This window comes from Condylura cristata, unplaced genomic scaffold (genome assembly GCF_000260355.1).
Source record: "Condylura cristata isolate star-nosed mole 26May11 unplaced genomic scaffold, ConCri1.0 scaffold00005, whole genome shotgun sequence".
NCBI lineage: Eukaryota > Metazoa > Chordata > Mammalia > Eulipotyphla > Talpidae > Condylura > Condylura cristata.
In genome coordinates, this window is record NW_004567106.1 from 44,656,540 (window position 1) to 44,684,057 (window position 27,518).

At 34.3% G+C, this 27,518-nt stretch overlaps 1 protein-coding gene across 1 annotated transcript in view; it reads right to left on the reverse strand.

Annotated features, from left to right (window-relative positions):
• Nucleotides 1-1,069: 1,069 nt before the first annotated feature.
• NAMPT (nicotinamide phosphoribosyltransferase) overlaps nucleotides 1,070-27,518 on the reverse strand; it is a 27,124-nt gene continuing 675 nt past the window's right edge. The window contains exons 2-11 of the mRNA XM_004676923.2: nucleotides 19,240-19,396; nucleotides 17,843-17,946; nucleotides 15,304-15,432; nucleotides 11,332-11,490; nucleotides 10,675-10,811; nucleotides 7,014-7,239; nucleotides 5,833-5,952; nucleotides 4,439-4,579; nucleotides 3,305-3,439; nucleotides 1,070-1,724 (exon numbers count right to left, since the gene is read on the reverse strand). Coding sequence (XP_004676980.1) covers nucleotides 1,614-1,724; nucleotides 3,305-3,439; nucleotides 4,439-4,579; nucleotides 5,833-5,952; nucleotides 7,014-7,239; nucleotides 10,675-10,811; nucleotides 11,332-11,490; nucleotides 15,304-15,432; nucleotides 17,843-17,946; nucleotides 19,240-19,396 — 1,419 coding nt within the window. The 3' untranslated portion in view covers nucleotides 1,070-1,613. The remainder of the gene's footprint in view (nucleotides 1,725-3,304; nucleotides 3,440-4,438; nucleotides 4,580-5,832; nucleotides 5,953-7,013; nucleotides 7,240-10,674; nucleotides 10,812-11,331; nucleotides 11,491-15,303; nucleotides 15,433-17,842; nucleotides 17,947-19,239; nucleotides 19,397-27,518) is intronic.

Below are 27,518 nucleotides of genomic sequence, written 5' to 3' on the forward strand. Positions count from 1 at the left end.
TTTCTGAATTAGTCTTCCAGTATCAGTCTCTTAAATGAGAAAAAAAGAACAAGGAGGGAGAAACTCCTATCAAGTGGGCCTCCTCTCTCCAGCCTCTTAGCCTTAGGATTGAAAGCACATTCCTTTTCTCAGATAATAGTTCACGAAACCTTTCTTGTAAATAGCCAAATAAACATTTCAGGCTTTGTGGGCCACATAGTCACTCCTGTACCTGCTCAGTTCCTGCTACTGTCACAAGGAAGAAGCCAGACTGTATGTATTTACAAAAATTGGGTAATCTAATTTTGGCCTTTTTTGGGCTGAGTATCACAGCTGATCCCTGCCTTAGAGAGACAGACTTATAAGAAACAAAACTGGTATCTAGTCAGATGTGATGACTGACCACCTAGAATGTAGCAGAGTAATCACTAGAACATTTCGATGTTGAACAGTTTGAATTTAGCCAAATGTCTGCTTTTAAGATTCTATTGAACCTCCTATCATTTCTGATTTGAGGATAATTTATCTTAAAGAACTTGCTTTAGTATTTGAGGGATTTAGTTTAAAATTAATACATGATGTCCATACAATTTATTATCCAATTTAATTTTACAAAACTTAATGAAAAAATAACAGAATCAAAACATTTAAGTATACTCACTACCCATTCCAGTAATTCATTTAAGTCGTACAACTATAGAATAGGAAAAATAAATTTAGAACTGTAATTACTTTAAAATACACTGCTTCCACTTTTGTAATATTTTACATTTATGTATATACTCTATAATGGAAGCAGAAATTCTCTCTAAAAACATTATCTCCTTAAAATCTTGAGGTGCATATTAGAGCCACCACAGGCAACATCTGACATATAAAATTGCAGTACAGGCCTTTCAAATTTGGCATTTCACTAGTACAATACAATGACCAAAGTATGTAATCACTGTACAGTGCCTAGACATTTTCAGTAAGAACCGTCATTTTCTTTAATGTAGAATGATTAATACATATTCTACAAGGGGCAGTGAGGTTAGTAATCCTATAGGGTATCTCCTGACATAATTTTCAAATTGTACAATAACACAACTTTGTTAAGGCCATGTTTTATTTGCTGATTAATGGACAAAAGGCAATGTAATTTATTTTCAAGTATTTCTTGAAAGTCTGTGCTCATAAAAATCATGAAAAGTTGGAAAGACTGTTAAATCACTGAAACTTTAAATATATCTTACACAATCTTGTTTGTACAAAAATACAAGTTAAATATAAACATAAAGCAATCATGGTAATTTTATGCAAATCTGTTTTATGTGATCTTCAGTTATATATAAAAGTTTCTCAGTTCTGTTATTTGTGAAAAGATCAATACCAGATTGAAGTACTATCTATTGGCAAAGGGCCCTAAAAAGCTTACCTTAAGCATTAATCTTTTTACATGGTTAATTAAGTGCATTTCCTAATTTGAGATCACCTAAACACTGGAAAAAGAAAGAAAATGAAGGGCAGTATGTCCATAAACCAACAAATAATTTGGCTGTAATGTATCATAAAACACAACCCCCACATATCTGTACAATTAACATTATGCTTTACATACATACACACACGCACTCCCAGTCACAGAACAAAGCCTAATGAGGTGCTGCTTCCAGTTCTATATTCAGCTTTGCATTTTTTCTTACTTCATCAAACGAATAGCTTTTCGTCACCTTCCCATTCTTGAAAACAGTATGGAGAAGATCCTACACAAATATAACAATGCTGAAAGTTAATGATTATATTACATTATCCAGTGAGACAAGAACATATCATGCCAGCAGACTGTCCAGTCAAATAGAGATGTTCAAAGAATGCTAGTGGAGCAGGCGGAGAGCAAGGCTCTAGCTTTTATGAAAAGGATTATCTAAGTATAATATTCTTAAAACATGCCTTAAAGGGAAAAAAAAATCTTACTTGACCTGTTTTTCTCCCAGGTAGAAGATGCTTACTGCTCAATTGCCTAGAAGAACTACTGTTGACACTGCAGCCAGGAAAGCCTGACAGACCTCTTGTTCCTGACCAATAAGCAACATCTGGAATTTAATAAATCTGCTAGAAACTGAATTTTGGCCTTAAAACCAACCCCTCAAAACCCTAGAAAGCAAGAAACCAAACCCTAAGTAAGTACTGATTTTTTACCAATGCATAAGTGCCTAAATTAAAGCTCTCTGTATTCCAAAAGCCATTGATAAATCTAATCCATTTGACCTATGTAGGAATGAGATAAAGTAAGAGAATTAGGACAAAATTCCCTTTTGAATCTGGTAAAACCACTCTTGTCTTGCTAAGGAATTCTTTTCCTCTACTTTCAGTCTGAAACACCCATGGGAGTAACCTGTTGTGCCTATTATTTCTGTAATTGTTGTTTGGAAACATACTGCTCTAGCCCCAGCATTTTTTGTCACAGAATTAAATGTAACATATCAAGGAATGCTTAAATGGCTATAAATAGATTATTTCTTTCACTGTTTTATGAGTACCATTCACATTATTTTTTGGACAAACTAACAGTCTTGGTAACTAAGAATTAGATAACAGGCTCTATAGAGGGGGGTAAAAGTTTGATTTAGAATTTATTTTGACTCCATCAGTGAAGTAACACTATAAGCAGTAAATCTGATACGGCATGGATGTTAGTGTGTGTTTATTGCAAGATTTTCTGAGAATATGAATAAAAACAAGTTAATCTAGTGACTTAAAACTCAGAAGTTTTACAACTTTGACTTCATAAATGTTTAGTTGTGTGATTTCCACTTGTATTTGTTAGCCTTATGTTAATGTAGACTATACTTGGCAGAGTATAAACTGGTTGACTTAACCCAGATTTCACCACTTGCAAGCTAGGTAGTGCTAAGTCAAGTCATGTTACTTTACACTCCTAGATAATGAACTCAATCCACTTTAGAATTGGATTAGCCAAATACCAGCAAAATGCTTATATAACAAATAGCTGTAAGAAATCTGAGACAGCATCTCTGAAGTATTCTTGAGAAGATCTAATTTACACAAACTTATTGAAGCTTATCCTCAATCACTACTCTATGGGTCACAATGTGGGAAAAAAACCTTTTACTTACTTTTTTTGGGAATATTGTATAACCTGTGCTTGTACCTATGATCTAGCAACTTCCATCTTTGGCAGGCTAGGTCAGCAACTGTTACAATAAAATTATTTTGTTCTCTAAGAAAAATGTTCTGAAAACAATTAAAAATGAAATAGAACATAAAACCCTCCTATCATAATTTGGAGAGCCAGCCTACTATTTAAAAATCTGTTACATACATGACCATATTCCTCAAGGTCTCCTTTTCCTTCTTCAAGTGTAACAAAATTCCCTGTTGGTGTCCTGTGTAAAGATAATCGCCCCTTTTTGGACCTTTTGTTGGGATCAGCAACTGGATCCTTGAAGACATTGATCTAGAAAGCAAATTTAGAAAATGTCAAAAGTGCTCACTTGACTCCCATTTTAAAGTTTATACATAACATATATGTTTTAAGGTACTTTATTAGGTATAAATAAACCCGTACATGCCTGAGTTTCTTTTCTCACCACTGCGTTCTGTTAATACTCCATATTTAAGAAGTCTTTGAGGTGACTCAAGTATTTTTTTTGTTATGAATTACCTTTAAGTCAGTATTACCTTTAAGTAAGTATTGCTTTTATGCTATTGGAAAAAAAAGGTGCTAACTTAAATCATCTGTCAAGGCAAGTAGGCTCTTAATAAGGTAAAAGGCTTTTCTTTCATAATCTTTCCCTTTAGCTAATTTTTACTGTCTTTTTTTTTTTTTTTTGCTTTTGACAGTAACAAGATGATGGAGAAGCTGATGAAGAATGAATGTTTCAGGATCAGAAAGGTAGGAACTAACACCCAATAAAGCAACTCATAATGGCTATGGAGAAGCAGATAAATCAATACCAGAACTTCCCAAAAAAGGATGGTAGTATACCAACCCATTTTTTCATAGTATTCCCCTTACCCTTTGTGGCAGACTCTCAAGAGCCCACGAAGAGTGAGGATGATTGTTATTCAGCTGCCTAGCAGCTTGGGTTCCGTTCTAAGGGTACTAGAACATGATCCTGACATCACACCTCAAACTCCTTCCAGAAAGACTTTTTGACACACTTAGATGACTGGGATTGTTGCCATTCAGGTATAATTAACTTTTTGATTCAAAGGTATATACACTGAAACAGTGAAAATGATTAACTTGCATTTTATTGTTTCATTTTTTCTCCATCGTCATTTCATTATCTAAACGTCTGATTTCTTTCCTTGTTTCTGAATCAGCCTCAGTAGTACTTGACAACTTAATTGTTCAGAAACACATTTTTTTGACAGATAGTTTTTAGCAACAGCATTATATCTAGATACAAACAGAAGAGACTAAAACAGGAATTAAGATTAAAGGACATACCCCAAGGCCATTGGTTACAACATAACTACACTTGAAAGAACAATTCAAGAGGTCTCTTGTTAACTTCTGTAGCAAAGCTCCACCCGAACCAAAAGAAACATTTTCAATACTCCATTTTTTTTGCTTCATGCCTTCTACAATCTAAAAGTTTAAAACAGGGAAATCAAAAATTTGGAAAAGGTAATTTTCCATGTGCAATGTAAACAATCCCAAATAAGACATCTTTTATAGCAGTAAATGTGAGAGAATATGGTCTAAATTATATACCACATTTTCTTTCTTCAAAACACCCACCCCAAAATGGCAGTCTGAGGAATAAGTATGAAAGAAGGGAATAGGAACATGTAAGAGGAAAAAAGTATAAACTATTGAAGTAATGTGACTAGATTCTTACATGCAAAAAATAGTAAAGTCTAGACATCTGCCCCAAATTACTAGACACCAAGAATGACTGATATTCATGTGTAAATCAAACACAATTCATCACATTCTCCCCATTTACTATCTAAAATTGATTTTTAACTTAATCTGTACGCTCCTTCATGGACGGAGCTTCATCTTTTAACATATCCATATGTGAAAACACAACTTTCTTTTAAAATTCAACCTCCTAATTCTTCTGCTATATGTATACTTTTTGTAAACCAGAAAAACCAAGATGGAAACAATCCATTTTAAACTGAGTCCTTGGTTTATATACAAAACAGTTTGTCAGTATACCTGAACATATGGATCCTGAATTCAGAATTATTTTTCACTAAAGTGATGTTTAAAGTAAATACAATGACAACAACGAAGACCTAATATATGAAATTAAGGCATGTTCCAAAAGAGTGAATTTCAATGTGAAAGTAATGCAAGGAGTGTAATAGAAAAGCAGAGGATTAGGAGGAGAAATACGTATGTAGGGTAAGACAGTTTGAGTAAAATCCACAGAAAATAGCTTTACATCTGTCACCTGGTTTTAGATTAGTCTCAGAAGCACCAAAAAAACGTCACCTAGTATATCACTGTATTTTAGGCCCAGTTTCTGAGACATTCTTCCCATCTAGTTTTATCACTAATTACAAATTTAAGACAATTTAAAGAAATTTATATTAGATATAAACTGCAACACATAATTCTTCACTTTCTTGTTATAACTGAAATTTTTTTTTCTCCTGATCATATGTTTGCATCATGTACCATCAAGTGCTTTCATAATGATAGGAACAAATTTATTTTTTTAATCTCTATGCAAGTTAAGATTTACTGAAAGCAATGTCTTGTAAAGTTTCTGGGCCAAAGTTTTAAGGATCAAGGGAAATTTCCTAGAAAAGTAGAGGAACTTAAAATTTACTATTAATAAATCACAAGGACTGCCCTTATTGGAACTTTTAAGATAAAATACATACCTCTTGCAAGGTGTTAATATCTACTCCATCCCCTTGAATAACTCTAAGATAAGGTGGTAGCAACTTGTAGCCCTTTGCATTCTCAGTAACAGGGAACTTCTTACCTAAAATATCCAAAACCTATATGGAAAAAAACATACCCAACATAAATGAACTGAAGTTGAAAAAGTTAAAAAAATGATTTGCCTTTGCTAGATAATACTGGAAATATAAAAAAGTCAAACGGTTTATAACATTCATTACAAACCTTCTGAAATTTAGTTCAAATTCCTTCTTGCTATGTTAGGGAGTATGTTTATTTCTACCAAGGCAATTTATACCATAATTTTCTTCCCCCTTACATTTTAAAAATTATGTAGCATGGGGGGGGGCGGTGAAATTTTTAAAAAGCATACAAAGCTTCATTCAACAAACTCACGATTACACTTTTTCTTTTGTCTTAATTGTTTAGTTTAATGTAACTGCTGTAACTCAAAACCATTTGAATTACAAAATTCACAGAAATTATGATACAAAGTTGGAAATAAAGCTCAGTTTCTGAGAAGATCTAAAAGTTCCTTATTAGTGATAGAAACATCTATACTGGATACTTATTTTACATGTTAAATGACTTTATCAAAATACCTCTCTAAACCTGTTGAAATGACACAAGTAAAGCACTGAACATGGTAATTTTTACGTAGTAGATATCAAAGACTCTTCTTTTAGTAGTGCTTTCAAAAATGTAAAACTAAATCCTAAGAAGAAATAGCTTTCTGCATCAACAGTATTTCTAAAGAATCTTTTCAAATTATTTTTATTCCACATCACTACCTTGTACATATTTCTTTTGCATTAAAAGCTTCAAAGGAATAGTACTAACATGTGATAAGGAAAAGAAACTACAGACACACTAAACAAAAAAAGGGAAACAAACCACAAACTTGGTAACCAACCCAACAGGGTTGATTTAAATGGTAATGCTATTAATTTACAAAGTATTCAAAAATATATAAAGAACCTGCAATTGAGTATGCTCTCTCTCTCTTAATAATGGGTGACCTTGGGCAAATCTATTACTCTCTTTGCTGCAACTCTAAAGTAAGGGGACTGCTCCAGATAGCTCTGTTAAATATGTAAAGTTAAAAGCAGTGATGCAGTTGGTTTATAGGCATTTTAATAAGTTACATGTTTGAATTTACCTTTAATACAGTGTCAAGAGGATTTCCAGAATCAGGTCTGATTATTAGTGGTGCCTCTGTACTTCTTGATACTATTAAATGTCTTAGGTCTTCACCCCATATTTTCTCACACGCATTATAGATATCATAGCTATCGCTGACCACAGATACAGGCACTGATGAAAACTGTGTTACTATGTGTTCAAATGCATCTTTTTCATGGTCTTTCCCCCAAGCTGTTATGGTACTAGAAGACAAAATGAAAATACAGATTTACTTATTAGGCAGATACATTATCTGTTCCTGAATCACCGATTAGTCATATCTCATGTTTAATGTATCATCAACATTGCAGAGAAGGCATGTGACTTACTTTAGTAAATGCACATCATATGGTTAATTGAGTATTTAGGACAAACCATCTCTTAGCCAAATTTTTAATGGCTGAGAATAAGAGGAATAAGAACCTTAAGCCATAGTCAACTGATTATAAACTATTTTTGGCATGATGAACCTTCTCAATTAAAATCAGTGAGCTAAAAAAAGCATATGCTGAATGAATTCTAATTTATGCCAAGATATTAGAAAGAACATACTCCCAATATTTTGGTACATGATGCAAACACTTGGTATGTGGTTTTGAAAATTCATGGAAGCCCTTAATAGCAGGCACATACATTTTATCTTTTGTATCTTTCAACTTCTTACATTTAAAGTCAATTCCTTTGGTAATTATTTATGCTGGGCCATCTATATATTAGTCAACTAGTTCTATGTTCAAGTGGCTAGTAAATGGTAATCATTTATTTATAGAATAGACAATTAGTACAAGGAAAATGTGAGGCTTATAATAGGCAGTGATTTTTATGGTGCCCTTAAATGTTCTCACTGAACACCTCATGATATATTAATTTCATCAGAATAATTTTCTTTCTCTCCAGGTTTCTAGTTTTTGCCTCTACTTTGTTTTACTAAGTAAGATGTAAAGGTAGTCCACTCATTTGTAGTAAACAACTGTTCCCAAATTGACAGTGGTACGCTGGAAAAGTGGAACTCTACCCAGAGACTACTGTTGTCTGAATCTGAGAGATCGCATATTCATATAAAACTCATTTTATATTCTTAAGTACAGAGGTTACGACAGTTGTGGTACCAATTCTCTGCTTCATACAAACACCTTCAGGCTAAAAGGAAAAGAGACATGAAGAGAAGCACTTTCTTCTTGACAAGAATTGCCAGTGTCCCCTTTACTGGAGAATTACGCTCAATGGATACCAACCAACCAACTGGAGCACTCAGCGATTTAATACTACAGGGACAGGTCATCACTTTTTTTTAAAAAAAACTAGTTAAATGAATACAGTCAGTCCACATTTGAACTTCAAAGACATCCCTCACAATTTCATTCTTTTGTTTTCAACGTTTCTTTTTCCTCACAGATGCCTTCTTCAGTGTAACCAAAGGATGTGAACTTGGCGCTTGTTTCCCTCTATATACAGCTGTGCGTGAAAAACACTCAGTTTTCCAAACCTGAGGTAATGGTTTCTAAAATTTGTACCCTTAGCTGTTTATTTTCTTCACTCCAGATACACTTAGTGAAAAAAATGAGTATCTCAATCTCATCAACACAATTTCTTATAGCACCCTCTATATAATCCCTATTCTAATACAGTATTTAGCACACAGGCTAATATTTGTATGATTCTGCTCATACTATGTAATGTCCAGCATCTAATTTAATTGCATAATTTTCTAAAGTTTTACGTAAATTCTACAACTGATTCATATTTAAAAAATTATAACCTCAATTGCAATGTTCACAATTAATTTTCTGTAAAATCTTAAGGTAACCCATGTCTGGATGGAAGAACTGAAGAACAGAGAAATAAGTGACTTGCCCAAGGCCACTCAGGTTTTCCAACTTTTAGCCCAAAGATCTCTTCAGTGTACTAAACTACTATTTAAAAGATTTTTCTAAGAAAACTTGTAATATTTTCAGAGTCAAATTTACAAAAATCATAAAAATCAATTTTAACTATTTTGAAACAAAACCATTTAAGAGAAGAGTGAATTATATGGCATTATATTATATAGTGAATTATAAATTTATAAGACCTAAAATTAAAACTAACCTTTTCTGATTTTGTTTTCTAAGAGCAAATCTAGATAACGTATTCCTAATAACGGTGTTAATTTTGACAGTTTTACTAATCTTGAAATTGTAGATGAAAGTATTCAAAAAGGCTTTACAGCAATGTTCATGAACTTTAAATGACCCCATTCTCTATGCCCTAATGCAAATGAAATTCTAGCACCTCCACTTCCCAGGTCACTGTTCATGTTTATCTACTTCTTTCAATTCATGTAGACATTTGGTTCTGGACCTTGTCATCTCTCAGAACTATTGCAGTAGCTTCCTATAAAGGCTCCTAATTTCTCATTTCTTTTTTCCAAATTCTAGGATATCATGCTATCAAATCTTCCTAAACTATTTCTGATGACATTACTTCTTCAAAATCTTCAATGCTGATTCCCATTTGAAAATGGAGTTACAATAATTTAGAATGCTGTGCATATAATTAATGTCAAGATAAATTTGAGAGCTTTTACTGACCTGCTTTCCCACTCTCTACCCTTCTCCTGTTCCCTACAACACGTTTCAGCCTTTAGTTCCACAAATACATCCATATTCTCTGTATTATGTGCTCTTTCAGTACAATACTTGACATATAGTAGGTATACAACAAACATTTGCTCAGCTAATTTCACAACATTTCCCATTAACTTTTACTATTCCTTCAAGAGTAAGGATTTTGTAAACTGCTCTCTAAAACACTTCTTGATTCTTCCAGTGATAATCCTTCCTGGCCTTCTCTTGTACCACCCCAGTGCTTTGTTCTTTAAGAGCAATAACTAACAGAGCAAAATATTGGTAGAATACTATCGTTATGCTGAGATAGGGCCAGCTTTTTTCTTTCTCTTTTTTCCTTAAAGATGCAGTAGACTCCCTTGCATAAAAACTAAATTTAATATGAACTTTGTTTTAGCACTTCACAAAAATCCAAATATGAATAGAGCTTAAAAGACAAAACTGAATAATTTCTAAGAACCAACGTTTGCTAAACATTGTGAAAACTCCATTGACTTTGAGTAAAGCTAATTTTAGGACCAGAGAGGCTACACTCTAGGTTATGATTTCCTTTTAGTTAACTTGAGATGATTTAGTAAGAAAGTAGAAGAATATGAATGCTGTTCCTTTAATCAAAAGAACTTACTTGCTGATCTACAACTGAAGGTACTAGGTACAGATGATAATTTCCAGGATAAAGATAGCTGAGATCATACAGAAGAGCTGAAAAGAGCAGTGACCAGGTTTTACAATGAATATTTCTAGACTGTTTATGAAGCCTAGCTGCAGGTTACAATATAACAGTCAGAAAAAATTCTCAAGTTGTTTCTATCAGGATGGTTAAGTTGCTTACCTCCCTGATACTAACCTTCATACATACAAAGTATAAAAAATGAATTGGTTATTGCTTAGACTCATGAAGATTTACTGTAGTACTGTACTTTGTAGTTAAATAAAACATCTCTGAATTATAAATATGATTGAAAAAAATTTAGTAGTTTTACACAGCACATATGTAGACACTAGGAAGATAAAAGCAATCAGAATTTTTACCTGTGTTCTGCTGCCGGCACAGAATACCCTGGAACAGGATCTTTTGTTCCATAATATTTTTTAATTAAAGCAATTCCTGCTACTGTGTCTGTTCCTTTGAAGTTAACCAAATGAGCAGATGCACCTATGCCAGCAGTCTGGGAAGAAAAATAACAACAAAACATAAACCTAAATTCACAAAAGACCCATACTTGAGTTGTAGATATAGTTTGCAAATTGTCTTCAGGTTTTCTTTAAGAGATTTAACTATTATCAGCGATAATTGTTCTTTATGAGAAAGATCCACTTTTTCCCAAAGAGTTTTCTGAACTCTTTTTTAAAAAAGAGATGTATTTACTAATGATCTACCTCCATTTCATATCACCCTCTTTCCCCTTACTCTGCACTTTTTGCTTCTCTGTAACATAATCTTGTTACACTTATTGGGAATGTCTGTCAGCCCATCTATCCACCATATAAAGGACATGGACTTTTTGTTGAAGGCCATATTCCAAACACTTTGAACAGAGGCTGAATAGGTGCTTAATATATATCTGTTGAATGAATCAGAAACTTTAAAATGTGAGCTACATAGAACAAATACAACTAATAATGTCTCAAAATATTTTAACTGGCAATCACATTTTATTAAATGAAGTTCGTTTCACAGATTCTTACCTCTTGGGAAGAGACTCCTCTATAACCAAAATCATGTAACTTATACTCCAGACCATCTAAGTTACCAGACGTTTCTAACAAATATTTAGCCAATATTTTCTTCTGCTCTCTAGAATTTGTGGCCACTGTGATTGGATACCAGGACTGAACAAGAATAGTCTGTAGTAAGAAAATTAATCACAAATATTAATATCAGAAAATCTCTAGAGGGATGTCCTAGACTACTAGGAAAACCAATTAGACATTTTAACTGTAGAGCAAGCAGCTACCAAGTGCATTCCAGATACAATGAATAGTCGGCAATAAAATAGTAGGCAATAAGCAGATTAGGCCCATAACAGAAAATGTTAATTACCTAGTTCCTGTCAAAAACTCCAAAGAAACACATGATATTTAAAAATTTTAAGCAGAAGACCAGAAAGTTTTTACGTTTATCCTCAATCTCTACTATTTAATGTGGACCGCATCAAACAGTAGGTTACATCTTGAACAGTACTGGTCTTGTAGAAGTATTCACTTACTCATCTACATAGATCTAACATGAATGCTGGTAGGTTATATCCTTCAGGTACTTTTTCTAATTGGTAGCAAATTCTATACATTATTATATCCTAGACTTTTAGCAAAAGTTATAAGTCACAAGAAACATTTGCACCATGCTGTAAAATTGCAAGATCACTATTTTTGCAAACCATTGCCCATATACAAATTACCAAACGAAGAAAAGAAAAATTGCTAGGTTCCTGCTTTCTGGTAAGCTATATTCCTTGATTCCCCCTTTTTTTCCTTGGCTGCCAGGAAACTCCAAAGTCTAATGTTTAATCATTGCATAGCAACAATATTATGATGGCAGGGGATTTCATTCCTTCATTTTAGTTCTATAATTTCCTATTTTTATTTTATAAGCCAAATAGTCTCTAATTTGTTTTAGAAAGCTACTAAAATTACATCAGAGTTCTTTCAAAAAAGGTATTAACTAAATTTTGCAATTTTACTTAATACCAGCTAAGTGAACTCGCCTCCCAAAATGAGGGGGAAAAATTCTAGCATTAGATCCTGCCTAAATATGGCCCTAGATCTATGCAGTTCCTCTTATCAAAGGATAGCCATTTTTTACCCTGATTCTAGATTGTCCTGTGACTTGCTTTTGACCACAGAATGTGTTGGAAGTCAGTGTGTTGCTTCTGTTTCAAGAGATTTTGCATTTCTACTCTCATTCTCTTAGATCCCCAAAATTCATACTGTGAAGATGCTGAAGTTCCAGAGAGAGGACCAGTAGTTCCAGACCTGGGAATGAGGCCATTTTAGAAAATCCTGTCATAGCAGAATCCCCAGTTCAATGCAGATTCCTAAATCCAAGCAAGGCCAATAGAGGAGTATCTTATAAATCACATAATTACTATAAACAATTTGGGGGGTAATGTGTGACATAACAACAGAAAATTGATACAACTGCATTTATTTTAATGCTAGAATTTTATTTAGGCTGTGTCAAATCTCCCCGAGGAAGAGAAGAAGTCAATTCCTATAGAAAAAGCCTTCCAGAACCTTGCCTTGTTCACCATTTAAAAGGTTAATTGTCCTACTACCTTATCCACTTTTACACTAAATTCTCCTTTTAGCTTTTTGCTATCCTAAGAACATTGTGTCATTTCTTTAGTTGTTCTTTTCTACTAAAAGCTTCTTTATTTTCCAGCTCATGATTTCTTAGAATTACCTGTTTTTCTGCTACCAAGTCACCATTATTACTCATATTTGTGTTAAAGACTTCTTCCCTAAGAACCTTGTAAGACATATATATCTGAGCCTTATGTCCAAGATTAAAAATAGAATAGCTAGTAATCAATATTATTCAGCTTAATTTGATGAGCTATTATATTTTAACTTGGGCTGGTCTTATCTAGGAGTATAAGATATAAAACATAATGTGAGACTCTAGCTGAGTTATAAAGGTAGAAGACTGACCTTTTCCCTTGAAAAAATGCCAGGGAAGAGAGAAATAGCTATCAATGATCCTTCTTCACACCAACATTTCTTTTCCACAGTCCAACAAAATCATATTAAATTATACTCTTAATAAAAACACTTCCCTTTTTTTTAAAAAAAAAAAAAAGATCACTGTAGGTATATGCAAGGGGAAAAAGCAGTTAGTATGGGTTAATTCACGGTAGGCCTGTTGGAAATAAGAAAGCCATATAGTAGAACTGTGGTACAAAAGGGTCTGGACCAACTCTTCAGTCCATTCATCACTTAAGGTGCTAGATTAACAGAATGGTTTTTAAAATCACTTTTTCTTTGTAAGTCTGAGAAACTTATCAGAACACTTATGATCTCTTAAAACATGTTTTGAAATCTGATTTGGGCTCAAGTATGGTTTTCTCCTAGCACCAATATTGAAACTGAAAAAGCAATTTACCAATTTAGTGTATATAATGCACTGGATGGTGAATACTTAAGAATGTTAAGATGTACTGCCTGAAGAAAGTTTGTAAATAATGTTTGCTGGGGTTGGCAACAGATTTCATATGTGAAATGATAAATTTAGGTTGGAGGGTAGACTAAGTTCACACAAAAATGCACAAGGGCTACAGGGTACCAGGTCTCCAAAAGATAATTGTGGGATAAACACAATCTTTTATAAAGCATAGGATCAGTCAAAAAGTACCAAAAAGGTTATTATCAGGCCATAAATTTGTGTGCCTTAGATAAAAATATCCATATCTAGAACTAAAATTATTTAAAAGATTGTGTTAAATGCAAAGGAAACTTGATATAAATCCTGTTTCAGGTTATTAAGTTGATTAACAAGAGCTATGTACTTTCCACCCTAAAATTTAGCACTTGTACAATGGATTTTGTATTTAATAATTTAAAATTCTATTTATATATTTACTAATAAATCATTTTACAATATCACATAAAATTTTTTTCAGTGAAAAACACCAAAATACTAATTATAATTTTTGTTTAAAGACTAGCTCTTTTTTCCTTATTTTATTGAGGTAAGTTTACAACATTATATATGATCAAGGGTAGGTAACAGGGTCACACCTTCTCACATGTCTGTCACAAACCACACCTACCCCCCTTTTTCTCTCTACCCCCAACTCCCCTTTCCCTATAGTGAGGTTAGTATTTTTGACTGGAGACTAATTCTGTGTCGTTAAGTATCTGACTTATGATAGTCCAATCTAACATAAGGGAAGAGTACTTACTAAATTCTTAAATGGAAAAATAACAAGATTATCCACAGACAGTTTTTTAAAAATAACTTACCTGTTGGCATCGATGGTAAAAGAATAGATGATATTGTTAACAACTCATCCATTCTTGTGATTTTAAAATGGCATTCTCTCAATCAAGTATATGCTAGTATAAATAGTGTAACAGCTATACAAAATTAATGAAATGTTTTCTTTTACTCTGAATTTATGGTTAATTCAGAGTTTTAACACCAGTAATTAACTACTTAAAAGTCTTTATCATACTTTTACAAACTTATTAGCCTATTAGCTGATAGCTGATGATCCATCAACTAATAAGTTTAAAATTTCCTATCAACTTCACTAAAATGTGTTTGAAACAAATCCTTGAACCTTTTTCTACATTTTTCCCATTCTTTATAAATGAATTTCAAGCATTTTGCAATGTAACAATAAATCAGATTAACCAATAAACTCAGTTCTAAGCAGATACCTCTGAAATTGTCTAGATATTGTTACAGTCATTTGCTTGGTTATTTTCTTTCACAACTTTTAACAGCAAAATTTTTTCAAAATATATTGGGTTTCCTTGGAAGGAAACTTAGATTATTTAGTCTTATATTTTATAGATGTGGAAATTGAGGGCCAGAGAGATTAAATAGGTTGTAGGTTACACACTTCTTTAAGCAGTAATTTTTAAACTAAAATCCCAGTTGAAGGGTTTTTATATTCTTAATATTAAATAAAAACTACAAACAAAACAATTTACCTCAATCCAATTTGTCAGCCAGTAACACTCTGGATCTGTGTTTTCTACTGTGAAGAGAACATTTCCTCTGGGAATGACAGAGCCTTCAGGAACAGCTTTTACTTCTATTGGAAGATGTCCATCATATTTCTGGTAAGAAGACAATAATGAATTTATTCAACAGTAATTACCTACTTTAATGTAGTTCTTTGTAAGAAGTTAAATTTACTGTTACAGAAACTGCACATGTTGATATGTTGCTAGTAATTTCTTTGGGCTAGCCATGTCTTCTTAAAATAAAATTGGCTAAAATTGTTAACAGTCTAGATGTTGTTAAAGAATATTTATCACTAGAAGATAATTTCAAACTAATCAAAACAAAAATGTTGTTTCTACCACATTCTTTAAAAAGTAAAAAAGGAGGCCCTCCCTGGTGGCGCAGTGGGGTAAAGCACAGCACTAAGAAGCTAAAGCCACTTCAGCATGAATTCAAACCCCGCCTGCCCCGGAGGTGACCACATGACGCGGCAGACCTCTCCTGACCCGCCTGCTGCTCCCCTCAGCAGTGTACTTCGTCAATCTACCTGCTCTGCTCTCCACTCTGTGTCTGGTGAATCCTCTCACTACCCCTGCACCTTTAGCCTGTACCCCAGTTCTGTATGCACAAATAAATCTTAAAAAAAAAAAAAAAGGAAAAAAGTAAAGTTTATCCCAACATATTATAAGAACTCTTAGAACTCTCAAACAGGTTATTTTCAAAAGAGAGCTGAAGGCTGAAAGTTAAAATAAGGGACTGCTGGCCCTCCCTGGTGGCACAGCGGGTTAAAGCACTGCACTGAGAAGCTTAAGCCACTTCTGCATGAGTTTGAACCCCGCCTGCCCCTGGAGGTGACCATATGGCGTGACAGAACTCTCCTGACCCGCCCGCTGCTCCCCTCAGTAGTGTACTTTGTCGATCTGCCTGTTCTGTTCCCCACTCTGTCTCTGGTGAAGCCTCTCACTGCCCCTGAGCCTCTGGCCTGTACCCCAGTTCTGTATGTACAAATAAATAAATCTTTAAAAAAAAAAAAAAAGGGACTGCTATTAAAGAGCAGAGAAAAATACACCACCAAACACAAAGAGTTTATTAAAAAATTTACTTAGATAAAATCTCAGTAGTTCTAATTCTATCACTAGAGAAACCTTTAATCAGTTTTCTTTGTATGTTGATAGACCTGAACGCAATCATTTTAGTAGAAAGACCATAAAAGTATACTTTCTAGATCTCTGATAAATCAATATGCAATACTTCTCTCCAAAATTAGGGTAAGAATACATGTACCACAAGGCCCATTACTAGATATTCAATTATTCTTCCTTTTAAAGCTAAAAGCTGGCTAGGGGGGCAAGTTGTTACAAAAATCCTAATAGTTTATTTTTCAAATGGAGACAAAGTAACAAAATTAAAAAAACCTTTTTAATGAGAATCACTGGAGGCTTCATGACAGCAGAATGCCACCTTCAAACCCCCCTTGCTTGGATTCAAAAGCAGGCAGGTCAACACCTTGAACAAGAATTTAGCATCTCTAGGTTTCATACTTTATCTTGGTAAAGCTGGGTTAGACAAGATCATCTCTTGAGAACCTATGAACCCCTAAGATTCTCTCAAGATAAAATAATGTATCCCTCTGGCCATAGGAAATTAAACTAATAAGCACAGTGCCCAACTCATCTGTTACTATTATCATTACAACAAAACAAATGGGGTCAGCACGGGAGGCAGTTAATACACGTTACTGACCTTACTAAGCTGCAGGAAAACTATAGCGGATTCTTTACCTCAGTTCTTCCGAGACCCGTTAAGTACTAAATAAATATTAAGATGTAGGCATAAGAGTTAAAGTATTCCTAATTATTTTGTTTGACAGGTTACAAGAACTGTTGTTTCTGAGGTGTAAGTTAACATTTAACGTCACAAGATGCCAATAGGATCTATTCCTAACCTGTCTTCATATAGAAGGAGAATCACTGGAGGATATAGAACTCTCACAACTCAATTCACATGTCTCTGGATGCCCAAAAATTTGCACAATGGATCCAAACTTGCTACATATGAGTATTATAGTAAAGAATAAAAGTCCACTTCATAGATCTGTATCAGATCATTCTAAATATACAAAAGAGGAAATTTCCTACCATTATTGTGTAGTGATAGGCTTACAGCATCAGTTTTCTTAGATAATCTGCAGTAAGTGAAGAAAATAGACCTAAACTTTGAAACTGCCAAGTAACCACTGCATTTCTTAATCAGAGTATACTTTCACAGATAGGATTATTCATCTTTTTGGAAATTTCAGTTCTTTTAATTATAATTCATTTATATTTTAACAAATTACCCAGACCTATAGATGCTAATGATTTACAAGTGGAAATATTTTACAAGAAGTCTAAAATAGTTATGAGTTTTGGTCACAAACAGGAAAGAGGTGTGATTATAGTCTAAAAACCTATTCACATAAGCAAGAATTTTTTGAATTAAAAGTAAAACCAAAATAGATCGAAACATGAAACTACATTTTACCTCAAGAATGTAGTTCCATCCCTTTTCATTAAAGACATCATCTTGGAAATGCTCTTTGTACACTTCTTTGGCTTCCTGGATCTTCTCTTTGGTTACTACTTTACCTAGAAGATTAAATGTTTCTATTTACATTTCTAAAGTATTCTGTTAACTGCTAAATGGCTCTCATAGGATGAATGTTTGTACCTATTCACCCATGATATGACTTAGAAAAAATAAAAACTGAGAGGTTAAATGATTCACCAGAGCCAACAGTAGAGCCAGGAGAGGAATTTGTACTTCAACCTCTCGATTTAAGCATAAATGTTAATTTCTTAATTTAAATTTAGATGTACAGTAGTGTAAGTTACAAGATGACTTAATTAATTTACTATGTATATTTGAGAGAGTATTCCTTGAAGTCAGATGATTTTTCTGGTGAGCCTTCTCATTTCATTCAGAAAAAGTATCTTGAAGGCTGATAATCCAGTAATTTTCATAATTATTCATTTTCTCCTCCAGTTCTTTATTTGTAAAATAAGGCTAATAGGACTATCCACTTATGGTTGTGAGGATTAAATGAACTGATATTAAAGCATGTAGGATAATAATGACCAATAAAAAGCAATCAACCTACTATAATATTTTACCAAGTTTTTATGCTGTAAGACTTAAGTATGACCAAAGTCTTTGATCAAACTTTCTCTACATACATCATTAGTGAACTCATTTAAAATATCATAACTAGTTTTGCTGCAAAGAAATTTTCAATAGAAAAAAATATCTGAACTTCCTGAATTTTAAAATCACCAAATTATAGAAAAAGGTTATAATTGCATTAAATTCTCAGATTCAGGGATGGAATTTTCCAAGAAGTATAAAAACCCTAGGAAGTCTCCCTCTAGCATTAATATTAGAAAATAGCCTAGAAATGGGCTTTCAAAAAGCAAAAAATAATTTTGGGGGGGGGGATTGTTCTGCTTTAAAATGAATGCGACTAAGTCTATAGTTACAGATAATTTAAAAAAAACAGGGCTTTAATGTAAAAAATATTACTATAATAATTGTAACTGATACAGTAAATGAAATTGCTCTCACATGGTTATACATCCTTTATTTTTAATCAATGACTAAAGTTTAACTAGACAGAAAAATTTACTTTTCTAAACTTATTCCCAAGCTTACTAGTTTTAGAAAAAACATTCTCCTAACTGGGATATCAAACACATGCACTAAATTTTAAGATTTAATTCTCCCAATTAGAACTTTTTAAAATCCCACAAGAGTTTACAGTGGCAAAAGTGAATCAAAATTGGACCATTCAGTTATTTCAAGCGGTAGAATATAACCATCTAGGAGAAAAAATAATGCAGTGTTATGGAACAGGAGTGTTTAAAATTGACTAGGAAGAATGATACCTTTTAAGTACTTATTAAGAATGTACTGCAACCCATAAAATACTGTTTCCTCATATTTCACCTTCCTTATTTTGGAGTTTTCTGTCTTCTTTTCACGGCATTCAAAGTAGGAATAAACTTTGCTTGTGTTTGGTGGGTATTGTTTATAGTGAGTAACCTATGTGAAAGAGAAATACATGAGTTAGAAAACACCAGATGAACAAAATATAAATCATAATAAGAGCTTGACATAACTTAAAACTAGAGAAACTACAGTTATCATTTACTATTGATCAGACTCTTTTCTTGGCTATAAAGAAAAAAAAGTTATAAGATACTTTAATAGTTCAGTACCTTGAATTCAAATTCACCATAGAGCATTATGTTTCATAGACAGATTGTCATTTCAAGGAAGGACACTATATAAATTGGATACTTGGAATAAAAAGTACAAATTTTCCTGGGTGGTCCCCAGGAAAAGGGGAGGTTCCCTGGTGCACCGAGAAGGAGGATGGAGCTGAGCAAAGAGGAGAAGAATCTGGAAAGGAGATTGAGAGGAAGGAAGCAGGATGGAGAGCCAGGAGGCCTGAGGGAGCCACATGGAGCAAAGGGAGACATGTGAAGAAGCGGCTCTTGTTTCTTGCCCTGGACTGGTTGAAACAGATGTGGGTGAGAGACCTGTGGGGAGGTGAATATGGCGCATTTATCTTGACTTTAATTTTGCTCTTTTCCTCCCAGACTTCTCTGGCCATTTCTGACCCTTTTCCATGGGTTCCCACCAGAAGGTCTTTAGGCTTGTGGTGGGTTTTCAGGCCTTGCTTTGGGCCAATCCCTTTTGGGTTGACTTTACCCATGAGGGGATGGGTAACTTTGGGCATCTGATTTAGAAACTATATTCTTTGTCTTTTCTGTATTGCACACTCGTTGTATTAAAGTTCCTTTCTATTAAAGGTCTTACATATTTTGTCTTGATGTGGCAGATGGCAAAACCTACTTAGAGCAGGCAGGTTTGGGGGTTCAGGGGTGTCCCTCTCCCTGCCCTGTAACACAAAGAAAGTTATCTCTTTTGGTCTTAGAGAATACCTTCATTTAGGAAAAAGCAGTAACTGCCTGGTGGGCACACATATTATGAACTGTGCTGTTATTACTGAACTGCAGCATATTTGATTAAGTCAGTAGTCACTGACCTCTCATAACTATTTCATCTGTAATCATGAGGTAGTGAAACTGACCCCTTTTAGTTTTCAGTGACACAGTGATAAACCTGGATGGAAGCAGCAGCAGGACAAAAAGATCTTATTTTCTACTCTTTTCCTCAAGCAGCCTCCAAGTTGGGAAATGTATATATAATGCAGTATCACATTTCTGTGTTTAAAAATGTAAAGATGTATTATCACAACTTTCTTTTTCATGAGTTTGGGTAAGAGCCACTGTTTCAAGTTTACCTGCTTATGTTCCAAGAAGGGAAAAGTGAATATTCATTACAATTTTATATTTATGTTCTAACTACAATAAGAAAATAATTGGAAATATCTGTATGTATCTGCCAGGTTGAAAATGTGTTAAATCCTAAGATATAGGGTGGAGAATCAGGGTTACAGGGGTTATTTAAAAATCCCTGCAGACCAACTTTCATGGACAGCCACTGTGAAAATAAACTATCTTCCCTCATTAGCTCTAACATTAAGTTTAGAAATATCAGTGTTTTCCTTGTTTGCTGTTACAATTTAAATGCCAATAAAATCTGGCTTTAACCTGAACGATTTTGGTAGCTTAGAAGAAAAATTCTCAAATGAATATACTCAATGTAGAAAGAAAGAAAAAAAAAACACAAAAGTTTAAATACATTTCCTTTTAAACACTATCAAACTACTACCCTTTGCTACTCATGGGCAACCTTGGGGGTGAATTGTTTATTAGTAGCTGGCCTGATGCTAGGTCAGGCAGAAGCTGGAACTTACTGGTTTTGTTAAATACAACAGTACCATACACTACAAGGTATAGGGGAGGCTTTGTAAAAACCTACAAGTATATCTAAATACACACACACACACACACACATATTTTTAGGTTAGAACCAGGAACTGATGCCACTGGATGTGATGTGATGTGATGCCACTGTATGTTTAAGACTTAAAAGAAGGAAGTGAAATATCTAATATAAAATCCAGAACAATTAAATCTATTGACCAATTAACTAGAATGCAAAAATATAAGTATGTGAATGCTATAAATGATTACTTCAACTAAAGAAACTGAATAGAATGATACAACCCCTTAAAAGTTTGTAGTCAAATTAGCCTCAACTAGTTTAGGATACATGAAGTGGTGAAGTAGAAAAAAGGTCACCCATAATCAGCTAACCTGTGACTGAGACCTGGGTCACATCATGCAAGTTTATAAAGGTCTGATTCATAGTTATGACTCTCAATTGTTGATTTTATTTTAACAGTTCAGATAATGAATGGAGCATTCAGATAATGCTTTTTCTATATCAGTTGTAAATATATTAGGAAAGCAAGCTAATTATTTTCATCTTCTGAGTAGATTAAGCAAAGACTGAGTGACTAAAATACTTATTCCATTTTAAATGTCTTTAAGTATGCTAAAAAATTTTTACCACACAAATACAATTCCAGTTTGGACACTAATTAAATACTTATAATTTTAAAGCTTTACTTTGTGTTCTTTAATTACAGTACTTTAAAACCTTTGCATAAATATTTAGAATGCCCTTTCTGAAAACAGTCACTACAAATACAACACTATCTAGGCTGCCTAATCAGAAATTAAATGGCTTTAAAACTTTCAGAGAAACTTAATAAAACTTATAATTTAGTCATCTCGACAAATTGAAAGAATTTAAGTCATTTAAACAAACTTAATGAATCATGAGAGCAACCACTTACTAATACCCAATATGTTTATAGAACAATAAAGTAGTCTGTTCAGATTTATTTTTAGGAGCATATATATGTTGTTTAAATGGGAAAAAAAAAATTTCAACACAGCCAAAAGATGACTTACTATGATTCCTATTATGTTTAATTTTTTTGTCTTCTATATTTTACGCCAAACTGGTCATTCTGAACCTTTTGGGAGCTTCCATCAGAAAATCAGAGATAGCAAAAATTCAAATCAACAAATTGCTATTTTATAAATAGTGCATTCATTCATAAATATATATACTCTGTACCTACTATGTTTCAGGCATTGCTTCAGATACTGAGGATGAGTAAAGTAGACTGACATGGTTCCTGTTTTCATAGGGCTCAAGTGGGCTGTTAGGACAATGAGAATAAGTCATAAACAAAGCAGTTTCAGAACTAGAATGGATGCTATTAAAAATTAGATGCGCTAGAGGGGAAGGCTTCCCTGAGATGGATGACATATGAGGAAGGTTTACATGCAACTGGATAGGAAACACTTTGCTTACGCAATGAGAGAATGAAGACCTGTGTACCTGGTGCTTGGAGGCTGAGAGGAAGAGGTACAGAGTAAGGTCAAGAAGAAAAGCAGGGACATTATGTAAGGGTTTACAGGCTACTATAGGAGTCTGGACTTTGTATCAAATGCAGTGGGAAACTAGTACTAAGTATGGCAAATTGAGTGGAGATGATCTGATTCACACATTACAAGGGTTAGCCTGGCAGTGAAGTAGAGAATAGGTTACAGGATGACCAGACTGAAAGCAGGAGCATCAGTTAGGAGGCTACTGTCAAAGATTACGTTAAGATGAGAAGACTGAGTACCTTTTTTTTTTTTTTTGAAGATTTATTTATGCATATAAGAACCTGGATGTAGGCCAGAAGTGCAGGGGGTGAGGGGACTTACCAGAGACAGAGTGGGGAGCTGGACAGGCAGATCTACTGAAACAGACCGCTAAGGGGAAGCTGAGGAGAGCAGCAGGAGAGCTAGGAGAGGTGCAGCAATTTATGAGTTAGCTCCCAGGCTGGGGATGGAACTGTAATTCATGCTGTAGTGGCTGGTGATAGTGCTAAAATTTTAATCCCTGTGCTGCCAGGGAGGATCCCCCAGGTTCAGTATCTTGAAGTAAAGGAGAACTAAAATGATTAGATTAGATTTAGGTGGAAAAAAAGGGAGGAATTAAGAATGTATCCTAGATTTTCAGTTTGAGTAACTGGCTGAATAAACAGTGCCCTTTACTGAGATGAAAGTCATGGAAGGAGAGATTATGGCAACCAAGAGCTCAAATTTAAATATGTCAACTATTAAAAAAAAAATTTCATTGTATTTAAAGTGAGCTACAAAAAGGGAGCTCTTAGATCATGTCACTACTTTTTAGCACCAGAGTCCTATCACCACAGAAAATGGTTGCATAATAAGTTTAAAATTGCAAGATAAAGAGAAAATAAGCAAATTTCTCATAATATTCTCAGCAAAAACCTTACCCCTAAACAATGGCTCCTAAATTGGCATGGCCATGCTGCAGCTAACAGAGCACTGTCAGTATATACATATGTGTGTGGTAAGAAACACAGGTACACAGGGAAATGTAGCTTTTACTTGAACTCAATTTCACAATAATGTGACTGATTTACTTCATGAAAAGATAAGCTTCCAAGAACGCTAATCCCACAACTAAGTATCTTGTCCCAAGTGTCACAGTTAAAAAGTAGGAGAAATATCTAAAGTTCCTACAACCTTACAAATCTTTCTGTGACAGCAAAGTCTGGTTTTCTCTAGATTTCCTCTAAGGCTGGTTTGAGGTCTTTCCAACAGCTGTCCTTCCACAACAGTATCATGTGACTTTAGGTAGCCGTGGCCAGTAGTACTACAGTCTACCTAACTTTTTTAGTGATTCTATGTGTAATTGCTAAGAAGTAATCACAAAGCAACATTTTAACAATGTGTATATATTAGAGCACATGAGATAACACACAAGGCCACAAAGTTTTTTTTTAATCCCTGTAGTATCTAAGGGCAATAGAAGAGAATCCACTCAGCCTTACATTGGCTAATGCTGGCTACTTCTTCATGATGATATGCTAGAAACAGCTTAACTGGCTCTTTCTCTTTTTTTCAATATTATTTAAGATTTCTCAAGTCCTGGAAATGCACCAACCTAGAAAATAATTCACTGCGACTTGTCTTATGAAGTAACTTTAAAAATGAGCTTAAGGATTTTGGGACTGTATTATTAAGGAGAAAGGTAGGAACTATAAAATGAGCTGCACTCATATTGCTTCTTCCTTTAAACCTCCAGCCAGGCACCAAATTCTGACAACTTGTACCTTTTCTGGACACACCTTGAAGAGAGATTTCATCAATTCACAAGGACCTGCTTCTGGCACTTTTGTTTTGCTAAATACTATATACATTTACTACTAACTGATAATCTTGCCATGAAGTACTCTCATGATTCATATATAGGATCTTACAAATGTTGCCAAAGTTTTTCCTATAACTCAGAACATAAAGCCTAGTGGAAAAATTACATCCTAAGAATACACTGATAGTCTCTAGCATACAAAATGTAGCAATACTCAGTTTCTCACAAGGTTCAGGTTGCCATGGGACAATATTTAAGTACCCAGTAGGAAGCAGAGAAAGAGAAGCAACTATGAAAAACAGAACAGCTCAGAGGAACATAATAGGTGGCCAAGTCCCAGGCAGGACTAACTTTCCTGTACAGTAATTCTCATCTATCCCTAAATCTTTTCCTCCCAAAAATAAAATATTAAAAAAATTGTTATTCTGCCACCAATGAGGAACCAAAATTTTCTCCCCCCAAAAGCTGTCTTGGGTACCTAATCACTAATTTCCAATTCTAAAACATTTGAAACTTCTCTAAAATCAACTTTTTCACATCCTGTATTATAAGAGACATCTCTGTCATCTTTTATAATACCTAACAAGTCTTCAATATTTTATTAAAGGAGTGAATGAAAATGTAGTGAGTTCTAGTAACTAGTTTACAAAGGATCTTTTGAGAAGCAACCTGTACCACATAGCATGTTTTATGACTAATTTGTGATGTGATATAAACTGCAGCTGGCTTAGTGATTGTACTTTGTGAAGTAGACATTATTTTTCCCGATTATGTTCACTGACATCTTCCACTAACCTATGACAGGTAAAATGTTCAGAAATTTAAGCATTTTTTTTTAAACAAACAGTATCTACATATAAGGGGAAAGGAAGAATGGAGTCAAAACATCTTTTAGTGATTCACAGGTATCTGGAAGCTGACTGATGGTTATCCCAGATAAGTGGAAACAAATAACTTGTCTCCTCTACATGAAATTCCAAGTGCTCTGTAAGTAATATAATACGCAATAGTGCAATAACTAATGCCCAAATCCACCTTTCCTTTACTGGCTTAGCACAAAGTAGATATAATCCAGTAGATACTTTTGCATTAAACTGTTTTAAAAGTGACTAACATAAGTGTCCTGTTTATTTTTAACAAGAATACTCATGTGAATGAAAATAAAATATAAAACAAACCACCTGTGCTTATTTACCTAACTTCTTATGTATATATGACAGAAACAGATACATATTTTAACTGCTCCTCTTTTGGTTCAAATAATCTTGAACTCTGTTGAGGATACAAGTAAATTAAAACTTTCACATTTCAAGTGCTTAGACTATCAAGACCTATGTGCAAAAAACTTCTTTGTAGTGCCTAGACAACCAGTTATTCTTTCTTCAGTTTTAGAAAGGAAATATTCTGCTTTCTTCTACCAACACATTTAAAGACAGTAGTTCCCTACATCAATTGGCCACTAGTATGCAAGTCTGTGATAAGGACATGTAAGATTCTCATGTAATTTTCAAATAAAAAAAATCCACTTGTAACCTCACGATCATTACATCCTTTTACACCAAAAATAAAAAGGCCAAAAACAAATACATGAAAGGCTACAAGGACCACTATGTAAATATGTAAGGCAAATGAAACTTAAGGCAAATGAAACTTAAGGACTGAAATGTGTGAAATAGACAATCTATTTTACTGTAATGTTGTAAACCACTGGCTTACCAGTGTAACTTGAAAATGAGAAGGAATAAACTTTACTGAAGAGATGCATATTCTATAATGCAGTTAAATATACCTTGTAATTCATTCTTCTAGTTAAAAGCATCCCAGAAAACTGATGTTAAAGCAATTTTACATTCTTATGTATGCTGGCTAGAGGAACTAAAAACTAAAAGAACCTGTACTAACAGTTGTTACAGTTGCTCTCATTTCAATCCAATTATAAGCTGCTACACTTAAAGTCTGAAAATTATTTCAGAGATAACTAGTTAAGAATAAAAATTTCTACAAAGCTATATGTAAATCGGACGTTTCACTATTAAAAAAACTTAAAACACTACGGTTGAATTAAGAACATATGAGGAGGTTTTAGGAGTCAAGTAAAAAACATACTTGATTATTTGGAAGTAGTGTAGCTTTCCACGTCAAAGTCCCACTTAAAAGACCACTGGTTAATGAAACTTGGTTCCACTTTAAATAACCCATCTAATTACCTAACATAGGAGAAAACTAAGCCAATTGGGATGAAAGGAACTTAAATAAATATGCTCAAGTAGAAACCAAAACTCTTTGAGTAAGTGGGATTTGTAGTATGACATTTCATCTTCTTAAGAGTCTTGGCTAACAAGCTTACAAAGTGTAGTACACTTCGAATAATTTGGAAACTAGGGGAAAGACAATTTGCAGGTTTTTCTCTAGTCTTTCCTTTACTGACATGGGTGTTTCAAATAAAGTTAACGGAGCAGCTATACCTGCAAATGCCTAACAGGCATATTAACACAAATGTTGTGTCATTTCTCTTTCTACAAGTTCTCTGGGATTGGAAACTACAGTTCATTTAAGTCCTCGTGTTTCGCTTTCCTTTTCACAGAAATCCTATGTTGGCTCTAATGGGGCAAGGGCCTTTGCAACAAGGGATAAGGAGTATGAGCGATCCGCAGGAGCAAGTGAGTGTGAGTTTGAAACCGAGCCCAGGAGAGCAGTGGGAGAGCCCAGCTACTGGGGACAGATAGGTGTCCTCCGCACCTCGGCCACAGGCACCGGAACGTGGCTAGCTGCTCCGGCACCGACTAGGACCTCGCCCACGGCAACCTCGGCATGGGCGCGCACCCGACCTAGTTCGGCTGGGAAAACCACGCTTCTCCAGTCCGGGTGCCGCTCTCCACCGCAGAGCCCCAGGGGCCGTTACCTAACTGACCCGCTCCACGCCCAGGCAGACCAGCCCAACCCAGCCCAGGGCCAAAAGGCCGCGCTCTCGGGGCCAGCGTGGGCTCGGCGGCTGAAGCTCGTGACG